We start from the raw sequence: 13,564 nt of genomic DNA on the forward strand, positions 1-13,564 counted from the left end.
GCAGCGGGCTGTGTTTCCCCTGCCTCCTCTTCCTTCTCGGAGACTTTTCCATCGCTTCCTGTTGAAATCAGCTGGGCATGATGCTGGTGGATGTGGAAGTTGCGCACTGTGCGCACGGGTGTTTTTGCTTACTGTGTGCACGCCCAATGGTCCCATCCACGCACACATGTGCACCTGCAACATGCCAGTGAGAGCTCTTTTAAACCTTCAAATCACGAATTTACTCAAGCCATTCACACGACGACCGAAGAGACGACATGTAGACGAACAAAACCATTGAGTGAACGGCGTAATGGTTTAGTACCTTTGCTTTATTTCAAAACAACGTCGCTGAGAAAATATACCCAGGCGTCCCTCCATCACTCGTTGTCGTTATTACTGTCTGTTGAGTTGTGTATGGTTGATTTATCGACTGGCCTCCTGCACGGTCGAAAAGACGATTCCCTGTTCCTGCAGACGCTCGATCAGATCCGTCCTCGCAAACGCAACCGCAGGTGTCAGCACGCCGTTCGGCACCTTTTCCTTCTGCTTCAACAGCGTGTAGCACGCCTGCACCACCATCTTGGGCGTGGCCACATATCCTATACACATACAGTTGTTTCAAACCAATATACCAAAGCGACACATCGTTAATCCCTGAACGCTTACTGTCTTGTGGAATGCGAGTGAGCGAGCGAGTGAGTGCAGCGCCTAGCTCTGAGAAGAGTGTCGCTTACCTGGCTCGGGTCCACTGACACTGGTAACGATCGCAACATCCGGCTCCACCTTCTTCAACCCCTCCTCCCCTCCAACGCTTTCTCTTAACGCCCTGGAATACCCCTTCGCAAAGAACGTCTCTGAGAACGACGTCTCCGCCAACTGCTTACTCGACGGTCCCTCATGCCCAAACATCCCCATCGTAAACAACCTCGGATGCTTCAACAACAAGTTTCTGCCCCACTCATACCTCGCCAACGTTCCAAACATCGTCGACGCGAAAATCATCATTGCCAGCACCTTGAATGTCGGGATACAAATGTATGCTGAGAACTGAACGGGTGGAGATTGAACAGTGGCGAGGTCCTTGTCCTGGAGAACAAGTTGTTGAGAAAGCCGGATGACTGAGGGATCTGCAAAGAAGAAGGGCACGGTGTAGGCGGCGACTTTGTGGACCCAGTGGGGCTTGGGGTTCACGGGGAGTGTGGGGCCGATCTTTGGGACCGAAGGGCGGTTTGCGGCCTTGCGGAGCTGACGAAGTAATCCTGCACTTCCAAATCCATGCACAGCCTGCGCAGACACGACGACAAGTAGAAAAAAAAAACACAGCGTACGTTAATATCATGTTGCATCTCCTTCTGATATGTCATAGCGACAATGCAGTATGCGCGAAACACAATCACATACAGACTCATAGGTAGCATAATGCGCCGCAACTCCAGCTGAGCCAGCAACGTGCAACTTGAAGAACATCTCAATCGTCGACGGCAAGGCATCATGCGTCTTCTCCAACTGTTGCTTCGTGTAAAGGACTCCCATATCCGCCGGAATCGAGTCGAACCCACAGACATTGACAATCGACACCTGAGCCTCTTTGGCCTGCTCATGGTACTTGAACGCCATCCTCTCAAAGAACTCGGGTTCGCCCGTAATGTCGACATAGTGGGTCTTTTCATGGATGCACGCCAGCACCACTGCCTCGCCCAGGAACCGGAATGGGCCCGCTGTAGAGAGACAAATAAGCGCAAATGTTAGTTGGATGCCATCCAGAGCTATACGTGTTCCCACACAAGGCAAAACGACCGCTGGAACGCGTATTCTGTGTACCTGCAGCAATAACCGTTTTGGAGGCTCGACACATGGCCCTCATACTCGCCTCGTCTTTGACATCAGCCACCAGAATTACAGGCTGGATGCCCGAGGGATTCTCTGTGGAAGGCAAAGACGCGACCAGTTGCTCGAGTCTCTCTCTGGACCGGCCCGCGACAGCGACTCGGAGTTGTTGGCCAGGGAAGGCCTTGGGTGCGGTCTTGAGGACCTCGGCCACGATGAACTTGCCCGTGAATCCTGTTGCGCCAAAGATGGTCAAGTCGTATGTCTTTTCCATGGTGATGTAGAATGAGGACGTGTGTGTGTGTTGTGCGAGAGAAAGAGAGAGAATGGTATCTACACGTCACTTTGATTCCGCAACTAAGCTTTTCTCTCTCTCATTCTCTCATTCTCTCATTCTCTCATTCCATCACCTACTTTCGCTCTCTTTTGTCATTCTTGCCTCTTGCTTGCCTCTATTCATAAACCCTTCTCTAGTCATTCGCTTGTTCGCTGCCAGATGGGTGGAGAAATGATATTTGAACACACAGACAGTCGACCTGTGGGATATGAGATGCCCGAATACCAAAGCATCCTTGATGGTATCCGGCAGGCGACAGCACATCTCAAGCCGCCTGCACCGACCTCCGCCGCTTTGAAAGATGTGGATTTGGAGCGCTACGAATTGTGCTTGGATCTTGGGAAGCCCTATTTTATCCTCTTCCCTAAGAACCCCGACACTCACAAAGTCCTGTCCCGGATGCATGCACGTAGGATGTCCTCTTCCTTCAAAGCCCTATTGGACCCCTGGTTGGAGAAGCTGTCTAGGTCGTTCAGTTGCTTCTCGTTGGAGTATGGAGATGGCTATGACGGATACGGTTTGGAGTTTGAGCTTTATGAGCCCGACTATGGCAGTGCTTATGATGAAGATTGGAATCCGGACTACACAGCATGCAGCTCGGATGACTGCGGCATGTGTGGCAAGTGCGATTATTAAAAAGGCTTTCACCCGGCTCCAAAGGCTCCAACCCCTTATACCCCTTATACCCCTTATACGGAAAGTATATGGTTACTGAATAAACTCCTTCTCAATCCCTCTCAGGGACTCTCGCAGCAAACGGTTTACACATACCTGACATACCTGTAGCCCTTTTATAAAGCATGATGACAAAACTCTCCTTGCATTGGGTTGATTGTCTTTTCCACCTACCTTCCAATTCACAACGGAACAAAGAATGGCCGTCGAGACCTACACGATCCTCCCCACCAACAAATACAACCGCCCACCTCCACCATCGACAATAGCACTTCATGGCCTGGATCTCCTCAATCCCCCCATACAAATCCATAATCACCGGTTCTACCACCGCCCGACCAACACGACTTCTGATGTAATCCACAAACTGAAATCTTCTCTTGCCGAAGCACTCGAGTTGTATCCACCAGTTGCAGGAACTGTGCAAGCCAATGAGGAGGGCGAGCCGTACATCGCGATGGATGCCGAAAATATTTTGGGCACACCTTTTCTGGTCAACATGAAAGACACGCCGTATGCTGGCGATACGGAGGATTTATCTCCTCGAACTGTCATGTTGCTGCCTCCATCCTCAAGCACATTAGCAGTGAAAGTAACTCAGGTAAGGTAGAATGCTCTATACTATTATAATATTATACTATTATATACTCCATGCTATTGCCGCCACTCAACCTCAACATGGGCTTTTCTGTCAAAAAATAGTTTTCCTGCGGAACCATAGCCGTCGCCGCCTCCATACACCATCAGGTCGCGGATCTACGTGGCTTTCTCGATTTCCTTGAACTCTGGGCTCAGCTCGCTCGGGGCGAAGCTGTCGATTTTACAAAAATTCCAGATGATTGGTCTCATAATCCTGGTCGATTTTTCCCGGGTCTGATCAGTGAATCGACAGTACCCACGTCTCCGCCTCCTCCATTCATGGTCCTTCCTGCTCCCGCAACCGGGCCACCTCCATTTTTATTGGCACCATCAGAGATTACAAGATGGAAATTCACCAAAAGTTCCATGGAGCGCTTGAAAAGTGATTTCTCGCCTTCTGCTTCTGCTTCTGCTTCTTCCAAAGAACACAAGTCTGATCTGTGGATTTCATCGGGTGATGCACTTGCTGCTCTTCTCTGTGGTGTCATCACACGCGCTCGCAACAATGCAAATGTGGCAAGACTGCAGGGAAGATCTAGCTTAGAGTCACAGACCGAGGAAATTGCCATGGCCGCTAATGGTCGAGACAGATCTCCTCTAGACATGTCTGGACGATACTTTGGAAACTTCAACACCCTTTGGAGCGCCACCGTTTCTCGCGCCGATCTATCATCCCCCATTTGTGAGTCAGGTTCTCGTGTCGCTCTCGCAATTCGAAACGCTTTAAATCTTCAACTTTCGCCAGAAGCCATTGCCTACAAGATTTCATTTTTCGAAGCTCCCCAAAACACCCAACCTCCCGGTCGTATTGATTGGTTTGCAGATATCATATTGACCAATTGGTGTCAGTTCGACTTGCAAGGTCCAAAGTTGGATTTTGGTTGGGGAAAACCTTTTTGTGCAACGGCCGGCGGCGGTAGTGTCTATCCGCCTGGATATTGCATGATGACGCAGGAGAAGGATTCAGGAGATGTTTTTGTTATGATGACAGTGGAAAAGGAAGGTGCGGATGGGTTGAAAGCTGACTCATTGTTGAACAAGTATGCAACACCAGTCCCGGTTCATCCAAGTTGTTGATCGATCTCATAATAAACAGCAACTTCAAAAGAAAAAGAAAATAGCTTCTATAGGTGATATTTGTTGACGGTTCGTAAAAGTAAATTTGCGCAAACTTCGGCTTGCCGTTCAGTGCACGTTCCGGAAGAAGGCTTCCATAATGATGGTACACCTCTCCCTGGATGCGGAACGTGTAGATGCTACCTGCAGCACTTGCCAAGTTCCTGTCGGTCGTAGCGGCCATGGAGGTGAACGACATGGACATATTGTATCTCCGAATATTCAGCCTGAAGTCCTTGCTCTCCTTTGATTCTCCCGTGATCAGCTCCATCAACCGCGAGTTCCCCGGATAGCTTGGGTCAGGCTTAGGCGGGTCAATGCGGGGCAGCACAATGCGGCCCATCGAGCAGCAGAGCGTGAACTTTGGACTTTTCTTGGAAGTGCTTTTGCACCGCTCCTGCACCCACATCTTGGCCTTACAGTATCTGCATATGACTGTCTGTGTCAAGATCTGGACTGGCAGGTAAGTGAAGGATGGAGAAGCAAGAGCGAGTACAAGGCAGGAAAGTATTTTATTGCAGACTGAGGTTTGATTAGGGCAACTAGCTATGTCTTTTATACGTGAATAAAGCTTGATTCGGGATCCCAGCTCGGTAGCTTATGTCCTATAAGCTTCCGTGTTCGGAACTGGAACATAATGGAATTGACCAAGGTGGGCGCGGGCAATCGTCTGCTTGGAACGGGGAAGCAACGTTAACCCAGTTATGCTTTCCGTGTGGAGACGCGACGTGATTTGTGCTCGCGTAGCGGGGTAATCACAAGCCACTAGAGTCAATTGAAGTGAGCGCGAGTCTGTCCTCAAAATTCGTGACAGTCTGACCAGGATAGTGGCGGTTGTTCTTGACATCAACGCCTGCCACCAGATCTTCAGTGAAAGGCCGCCGTGCATCTAAATCGATTGCGCTATTCTGGCGATTGTAAGCAGTAATTATGTCAGTGCGCCTGGTGAGAGATATAAACTTATCCCATAAAAAAAAAAAAAAAAGGAAACCTACCTTTCGGGCGGGTTACTGGGATTCTCAGGGCAGTCCTTGAGATATTTTGGGGAAATTGAATGAGTATGAAAGAGATGTGGCTCCCCACACAACACACCGACTGATATTTATTTGTATAAAATCTAATAGTGAGCTGGGGTACACTTATTAAACTAAATAAAATACACTGGGTTCTGGTGAAATATGTGACAGTCCTTGAGATACGGTATTCGAGGTGCTCTCTAAACAAGATTTGATTTCATGCTATTCGAGTTCGGGGTCGGTGTATCAAGATATGGTAGTTACTTACTGATCCAATCGGTGATACTAGACGTGGAGATGCCCAAGAGAGTTGACACATCTTTGATATCCATGCCCATGATACAGAAGAGGACTATGGCGCTCCATCGAATACCCTCAGAGTAGACCATCCTGGATTGTTCGAGGACCTCGACTATGGACCCAACTGGAATAAAGGAGTGAGGATATACCATGGGCTTAACGGGGGTGTTATCTTGGTTGAGGATCTCTATTATGAAAGGCACAATACATGCTCGGGGTGCTCGGATAGGTCTTGCAGCAGGACTACAGTCGAAACGAGTTTCGACTGTACAGATTCGATAAATTCAGGATCAGGACCAATGTCGATGGGGGGGGGGTTTATTTATTCACAAGAATCCACCTGTGCGAATAGACGCGTGGCCCGCAAAAGTCCCTTTAGAGCTGCATCCCCTACCAACTATGTCGGCTTGAGGTGTCTTGGTTTCACAACATAGATCGCATGGCAAATCTAAGCTGTACCCCTACGTGACCCTGTCGCGTAATATACGTTTACTAGTCCAGACCCTCTTCGTACCAATGTCGATGTAAAATGCAACAAAGGCACGCTTCACACACGCTTGATTGCTCGTTATATCCATGTCATCGGTAGTCAATGCAAGAGGGATGCAGTGGTTGGGGAGGAGCAAAGGGGATGGCTTTGGGTGCTAAGGATCAAGCAGTGAATGTGTAAGGATGAAGGATGTTTGGCAGTGGGAGGGAGTTTATTTTGAGCAAAGTGAAAATCGTGTTGGCATCAAGAAAGAGTATTGCAAAAGGGCTATCCATCGAGATCTTAACATCAAAAAAAAAATGTGGCATATAGCCATATTACATGCTGCCACCGCGTGTATTTAATTAGATCCAGCGAGTCCTATCAATTTACTTAAGCCACCGAGTAATATATAATGTTCTCGGTGGATTAATATTAAAGATCCCTCTCTTGTTCTCATTGACTCCTGGTTCGCAAAAAGGCACAGCAAATCGATATGTTTGTCAAAGAAATAACACTGCAAATTGATATACTGAAGCTGCAGTCAGCGGTACGGCACCACTATCAGTGGACATTGCAGCATCGAACAAGGACCTACATCAAGGATTGGCGGTCGGTAGCATGGGCGCTCACGCTGCGGATCCTACACGATAATAACGCGCCAAAGCGCTTATACACCAGTCTGGAAGACTGTCGTTTGCGTTCGCACAGGATCAAGAAATTGCATGGTGATTTGCCGACATTGCAGCGATGAAGAAACGACATCCAGACACCTAACATATGGATATATGTCGTAAGTGTGAAAGGGAAGCAGAGACGAACGATCATCTTTGGCGTTGTTCAGCTGCCTTGTGCGACCAGCGACAAGAGTGGGGGGGATGCGGTGGAGGAGGCGGAGTCGAATGGATATCGTGCATGGCTCTGCCGCGCATGGAAGGCATCTAGAACTTTATGGCCTTTGCGGACCATGCACCTCGTGCTCATATGGATTTATGTTAATAATAATAAAAAAAATCAACCTTGGATAACTCATCGAACCACCACCAATATCATCCATCATACCTTAGAATAAACACTCATTGTGGTTGTTGCGGTGCAAAATGAGCAGGCGACATGGTGGCATGAAATATCTTTTCGGGCATGCGCAGTAGGCCTGGCGGTCGTGGTTTTTCTTTCACTTTTCGCACTTGGGCATGTTGTAGTGGTTTCAGAGTAGGATGGTGGTAGATGGCAGTGATAGAGACAGACAGAAAGAGAGAGAGTAGACGAGAGAGAAAGACAGGGAAAAGATATTTTTTATTATTCTTACTCTTGAATCCATCGAGCCTATGAGATAGAGAGGTCTACGTGACATGGCAGAGTATCCTCTTTCCAACTTTCAGCTTGTACGTAGATAAAGAGTCTTTGCCGGTACGTGGAAAGGTATGGATTAAAGATAATGTCACATTCTGGTGCCTTACACGTTGAATGAAATTGTACAGCGCAATGGTAGTTTACATTGTCATGTATGTGCAAAATAGTTATAAGTTCAAACAGTTAGTTACCCAAGTCCAGAAAGTCAGTTCATATTCCAGGGAACTAGTAGCGCTTTTATATTTGCAGATGGGGTGGGGTTTTACTTGAGCAAAATGTAAGATAGGGTGTAAGAGTGATTCTTTATTAACGACAATGGACTACAACTTCTCTCGTCATTGTAAATTAAAAAAATATGAGTTCCTTGAGGAACAAATCTTTGCAATAAAGTGGTTAACCTCAGCGACTCGCAGCTACAAGGCTACTCTACTGCTTACAACACCCCGTTCAATAAAAGTCGTCTGCGATGGATTTACCTCTCCCAATGTTTGAAATTCACATTAGCAGGCGCCTCATGAAACCTTTCCGCTCCACAAGACGACCCCACATAGTATGATTCAAGGCCCGAGGATCTATTCGTATTCAACTAAAAGTCGAAAAAGGCGGAAATCGTCGCGCTCTAGCACGGATTCTGACTTGGAGGCGTTCAGTCATAATCCAACGGACGATAGCTTTGGGCCATTGTGCTCATTATTATTATTTGAAAAACACGGGCATTTCATTTCACACGGCACGCGTTCGTTGCAATTAGCCGGCCCAAAGTTTGGTGGAGGTGCCAAATGTCGCGAGCAACTGGACAGACACCAGCATACCTCGGCCCTGGTAAAAAAAAAAAAACATACATCGGCAGGTCGTTTGCGCTACGACTCGTAGTATCCATACTATGCTGACATCCATTAACATATGTGTCTACATGTAAACTGTCGTTGAACACAGACAACAAAAGCAATCTACGCCGTCTAATGCAACTTCGACCGGCGCGTCTCATTCATTGAAGGCGAAAGGGCTTTCGGTCGGTATGTAGGTTTCTTTTCCCTTCAGCTACTCGCCTTTCGCGGTGTACTGTAGTCGATATCATGCACGCCAACCCCCAGGACGAGGAGCATGCAATACCAAGAGTTCTGTCAGCTGCGTTTGACATAGGAGATGTGAATCAAAGCCCAAGCGGTTTGAAGACTGATACGCGTTTCTGTCGACTGCAAGACACGAAAACGCGTCCATTTCAATCCCATGAGACCGATCGTCAATCCAGCATGTTTCTGTTTCCCATTTCCTCCGCATTGCAAAGCAAACTACTCCTTACAGGGTTTCTACACCTCTAACGCCTTCTTCTTTTGTCTCTTTTATTTTATACATTCTGATCCTCCTGATTGCCGATCTGTCAGGTCTGTCCTCCCAGGACAATGTGCGGGGAATAAAAAAATAGAGTAGATACCCTTACTCCGCAAAGCAGCCGCTCTGCTGTGTTTGTAATTTCTTTTATTTAGTGCTTGTAGTAATGAAAGGGAAATGATAAGTAGTAGCAAATCGAGTCGTTCTCTTGATGATCGACGTGTCAACCAAGGACGCGTTTCAAAGAAATAAAATAGTCAGTGCCATCAATTGGCCCTATTATCGGTTACCATGGTATTTGTAAACATCCTCAGTACAGATGCGTCCGTCCTTCCATCCCTCATCACAGTACACGTTCATTATCTCGTTCATGCAAAAAAAAAATATGTTTCTCTCAATGCTTTCGTAAGAGACCCAGGGCTACGGGCACCCGGGTCAAAAAAAAAAAAAAAAAAAAAAAAAAAAAAAGGCTGGTCACAGACTTTGGCCTATCGGCCTGCCAACAATGGACTGACCCGATCTTTTTCGCTTGCAATGTGGGGCGGGATCTCTGGTCCAGGCGGCGTACACTCTGTCGGAACAAACAAATAAAGAGAATAAAGAGAACAGAGCACAGCATCATCCTTCGTCGTCCTGCCTAAATTGTCAGAATGCCCTTTTCCTTTTTTCTGGGTTCACATGGGTACGTGTAGCGCCTCAGCATGGTACAGGAGTACAACAATCCAATGGCCTTCGGGTCCATTTCATTATGCATTGTGAAACAAAAGACAAAGCCAGGCCAGGTACTTTGCGCAACCTTTTGGTCTAAAGAACGATCGCGGATATGATGTTCGATGATGTACTATTATGTACTATTATGTACTATTATGTACTATTATTTTCTTTTTGAATAAATGAATGCTGTTTGTTATTTGTGCTGTTGTAGTAGTGGGGGGTTGTTCATGCAAAATGAGAAGAAAAGAAAAACGACGACTCTATTGTTATTGTATGCGATGCAAGAGAAAAAGGGAAGAGAGAAAAAGCGAACCAGAAAAATAAAGAGAAAGAGACCAAGACTAGAAAAGACTATGTAGACGATGTTGTACGCGGTAGGGAGGGGGGGAGGAGGGGGGACAAGTGAAGGGGTGATGATATATGCCATGCCAAATTTCCATTTCTCTTGGGGTTTCCATTTAGGACATGTTACCGCTGCTGCTGTTGGGATTGCCGTTGCTGCCGTTGTTGCTTCCATTCATCCCATAAGCGGTACCATATATGCTTGATCCAGGGTAACCAGTCGTATACGAAGAAGGCCCATAGCTCGACTCCATCCGCTGTGAATGGAACGAGTAACTAGGCCCTCCACTGGTATCGTATCCAAAATCGAGAGGTGCTGGCATGTGGGCCATCGTCGTTGCTGAACCTGCTGTGCTCGTGAATGGCAGCATGTGTGATTGCGTCGGGCTGTTGAGCGCCGTCACGGGCTCCGACATGTATCCTGCGACTCCAGATGGTACTGCATTCCTCATGGTTGGCGTCGTCACTGCTGAGGCCGATCCGATCTGCGTGGGTGGGGGTCTGCGCTTGTAAGGACCACGCTTGACACCCTTTTTGCGTACTTTGCGGGTCGAGTCAACACAGGTCTCTGTTAGACCGTACTTGATGCATCGTGCGCATGGTCGTCCTTCGTCGCACTTCTTGCATGCCTTTTGGCAGTTCACTATTGTAAGGAGGAAAAAGGACGAGTTTATTAGCACGACATGTCTTTCAATGACGAGATGGGCCTAGGAAGCATCTTTTCATGCTATCAAGAAATTCAATAAAGTACTAGTAAATAGAAAATGCCCCTTTGCGACAGGAACAAAGGAAATGACACACCCACACCCGGGGGTACCAAACCCTCTCATGCACCTCCCCTTCTCATTACTGCCAGTTCCCGTTCCAAGAGGGTAATACGCTCCATAGGATGTAAAGCAAAGCAAGGCATGTAGAGTTCTTTGTGGATCGTTGGTTGTGCTGGTTTTTTCTTCTTCAGATAGTCATCCTCTTTCTTGTTGCGATCCAGTCAGTAGTCGAGGAACTGACATGTGATGCAGGGGATATTGCCAACGGCTACCTCCTCTTCTCGCTCTCAACACTCATTCTCAATCTCAATGTCGCTCTTAACATTCACTTCTTTTTTTGTACGGTGAATGGGGATGACCTGTCCCCGTCCCCTGAGAGTCCAGGCTAATATACGTTCACCACCCAGTATCTCTATCGCTTACACAGCAACAGACCAGAGCATTATCTGTCTGCGTTTGAAAATATCGCCATCAGATAATACAAATGAAAAAATGAAAAATAGAATAGAGATATGTAGGTATAGAGCCGACTCTTTTTGCAATGAGGTGATCCCCTTTTGAGTTGAGTGAATCACACAATAAGAAAGACCTGCTGATAAATATAGAGAGAATTTTTTTTTTCCCAGGATTGAATAATCTCTTGAATAGAGTCGAGGGTTCATTCTCAGCCAGTACGAGAAAACGAAATCCTCAATCAAACCAGCGTCATGTCCCACACCCACGTTGTTGCTCAATAAACATCTTTTTTTTTTGTTTGTTTGTGGCGATACATTGTTGGTGAGTACACCAGCCCATAAATAATCAGCAATTCAATCGTAATAACGAACCCAACAGGGACGAGTACATTATGATTCAAGGAGGACGAAAGAACAAGACTTACCGCATGCATTCTTGACCTGGCGACGCTTGGGTTTTTGTGAGAGCTGGGCCTCATTCAATTGCTGGTACTCGTGCGTCGGTGACCCCGGCATGGAGCTGTAGGGAGTCGAGTGGTTCGAGTGATAAGGCGTACTCTGGGTCGAGCTGAATGCAGACGAACCAAGCAGCTGACGGTACTGTGCGTACTGCGAATCAGATAGCGGAGGCACCAAGGCTGCATATTGGGATTGTTGATGCTGACGCATCGGCGAAGGTGCGGTCGAACTGAACTGGACATGGGCTGCATTACCACCAACATTAGCGCCGCCATGATGGGGCTGCGACTGCTGCGGTTGCTGCTGCTGCTGCTGCTGCTGCTGAGACGCATAAGGTGGCGAAGAATTGTAATAGTTGTTCGAGTTCAGATCACTGGAATGACTGGTCTGGTGTGAGTACGAGTGCTGCTGTTGCTGTTGTTGTTGACTCTGGTATGCGTAGGATTGATGCTGAACATAGGGACTATTGCTTCCACTGTTACTGTTGCTGTTCACATTGCTGTTCACATTGCTGTTCAGGTGCGAGTTGCCACCATTGGGATGGTACTGCATATTGTTCAGCGTAGGCGATGATGGAGCGCTGGAGAAGGCACTGGTGTTGAGGTGTGTATTAGGGACCACGGGCGTGGTAGTGCCGCTTGGAACAGCTGTGGAGGCCGAGGAGACTGCGGGGTTCTGGTGCATGTTCATGGCCATGATGTGCCTGCTGAGGTTGTAGTTGCCTGAGGAAGCCAGGTTCGAGAATGAAGCCATGGGGCCATTCGAGGACGAAGACGAAGAAGGGGAGGAGTAAGACTGGTGCGACTGTTGGCCATACTGGTGGTTCGAAGAGTAGCTCGACCCTTGTTGCTGTTGCTGCTGCTGGCAGAACGGAGGCGGAGGGTGGTATGGCTGGGAGACATTGGGCAACGGAGTTAGCTCACCCTTGGCCTGGGACTCTTGTTGCTGCTGGCTGTAGAACGAAGGCTGAGGGTGGTAGGGCTGCGAGACGCTGGGCAGCTGCGACAGCGGCTCGGTCTTGATGTAGGGCTCCTGCTTGACAGGAGGCAGCTGCTGAGGCATGCTCATGCTGGGCATATGTGGTGTGTCGATTAAATCGGATCTGTGTTTGGTCAGGAGTAGAAGTAGAGCAGCGGTGGAGCAGAGGTAAGGAAGCAAGAAGTGAATGAGTGGATGAGTACAAGGGGGAGGAGATCCAAAGAGACAAGCTTCGCAACCTTGTTTGCTGATTCGAATCCGCAAAGGCTGATCAGTTCACATTCACTCACCTGTTGGCTGCAGAAGGAAGAGAAGGAGGAGGCGGAGGGGGATCAGCGATCGGCGATCAGTGCAGTGGTCGTCAGTAGGCGGAGGAGTGACAAAGGTTAAGAGGGAGGAGGAAGCAAATAGCGGCGGCGGAAGGCAGTTTTTTGGTGGCCAAAAGAAGAAGAAGAAGAAAAGGAAGGAAGGGAAGGGAAGGGAAGGAAAAAGAAGAGGGAGAGGGGTGTCTGACTATGACAAAAGGGCTATATATATTTTTTATGAATGTATACACATAGACTGAATGCCACTGCAGTGGTGAGTATTCAGTATGTGATTGAATGGGAGAGAGAGAGAAAGAGAGAGAGCGAGCGAGACCAAGCAGAGTAAAGCAGGGCAGATACAAGGGCAAGGCAAGGCAAAGCAAAAGCAGCTGAAAGATGCCCTTTTTTGTTCCTCTGGGCCCCGAGGGCCGTCTGATTGATCTGCCATGTCTTACTTCCTTCCCGTCACCCTCTCCCCTCCTCGACTAGCGCTCTCTC

The 13,564-nt window shown here is 48.0% G+C and overlaps 6 protein-coding genes across 6 annotated transcripts; 2 read left to right on the forward strand and 4 right to left on the reverse strand.

Annotated features, from left to right (window-relative positions):
* Positions 1-281: 281 nt before the first annotated feature.
* On the reverse strand, positions 282-2,213 carry BC939DRAFT_464898 (saccharopine dehydrogenase-like oxidoreductase). Its single transcript, XM_051557436.1, has 4 exons — positions 1,804-2,213; positions 1,384-1,700; positions 717-1,266; positions 282-581 (listed from the first exon to the last, which is right to left on the reverse strand). The coding sequence occupies exons 1-4, from the start codon at positions 2,081-2,083 to the stop codon at positions 406-408; spliced, it is 1,323 nt and encodes a 440-aa protein (XP_051407808.1). The 5' UTR covers positions 2,084-2,213; the 3' UTR covers positions 282-405.
* Positions 2,078-2,901, forward strand: BC939DRAFT_315606 (uncharacterized protein). The gene has a single exon (XM_051551486.1). It carries the CDS (start codon positions 2,306-2,308, stop codon positions 2,780-2,782), a length of 477 nt encoding a protein of 158 aa, XP_051407809.1. The 5' UTR covers positions 2,078-2,305; the 3' UTR covers positions 2,783-2,901.
* BC939DRAFT_315588 (transferase) lies at positions 2,902-4,605 on the forward strand. Its single transcript, XM_051551485.1, has 2 exons — positions 2,902-3,422; positions 3,524-4,605. Exons 1-2 carry the CDS (start codon positions 3,021-3,023, stop codon positions 4,535-4,537), a joined length of 1,416 nt encoding a protein of 471 aa, XP_051407810.1. The 5' UTR covers positions 2,902-3,020; the 3' UTR covers positions 4,538-4,605.
* Positions 4,606-5,018: 413 nt separating this feature from the next.
* Positions 5,019-5,637, reverse strand: BC939DRAFT_464900 (uncharacterized protein). The gene is made up of 2 exons (XM_051557437.1): positions 5,572-5,637; positions 5,019-5,484 (listed from the first exon to the last, which is right to left on the reverse strand). The coding sequence occupies exon 2, from the start codon at positions 5,463-5,465 to the stop codon at positions 5,175-5,177; it is 291 nt and encodes a 96-aa protein (XP_051407811.1). The 5' UTR covers positions 5,466-5,484; positions 5,572-5,637; the 3' UTR covers positions 5,019-5,174.
* Positions 5,638-9,943: 4,306 nt separating this feature from the next.
* Positions 9,944-11,120, reverse strand: BC939DRAFT_315855 (uncharacterized protein). The gene is made up of 2 exons (XM_051551489.1): positions 10,953-11,120; positions 9,944-10,745 (listed from the first exon to the last, which is right to left on the reverse strand). Coding segments are annotated over exons 1-2 (528 nt in total). The 5' UTR covers positions 10,954-11,120; the 3' UTR covers positions 9,944-10,218.
* Positions 11,121-11,407: 287 nt separating this feature from the next.
* Positions 11,408-13,186, reverse strand: BC939DRAFT_315698 (uncharacterized protein). The gene has a single exon (XM_051551488.1). The coding sequence runs from the start codon at positions 12,858-12,860 to the stop codon at positions 11,715-11,717; it is 1,146 nt and encodes a 381-aa protein (XP_051407813.1). The 5' UTR covers positions 12,861-13,186; the 3' UTR covers positions 11,408-11,714.
* Between the last annotated feature and the right edge of the window lie 378 nt (positions 13,187-13,564).

Source organism: Gamsiella multidivaricata, assembly GCF_025024155.1.
Source record: "Gamsiella multidivaricata strain RSA 2152 chromosome Unknown BC939scaffold_86, whole genome shotgun sequence".
Lineage (NCBI taxonomy): Eukaryota > Fungi > Mortierellomycota > Mortierellomycetes > Mortierellales > Mortierellaceae > Gamsiella > Gamsiella multidivaricata.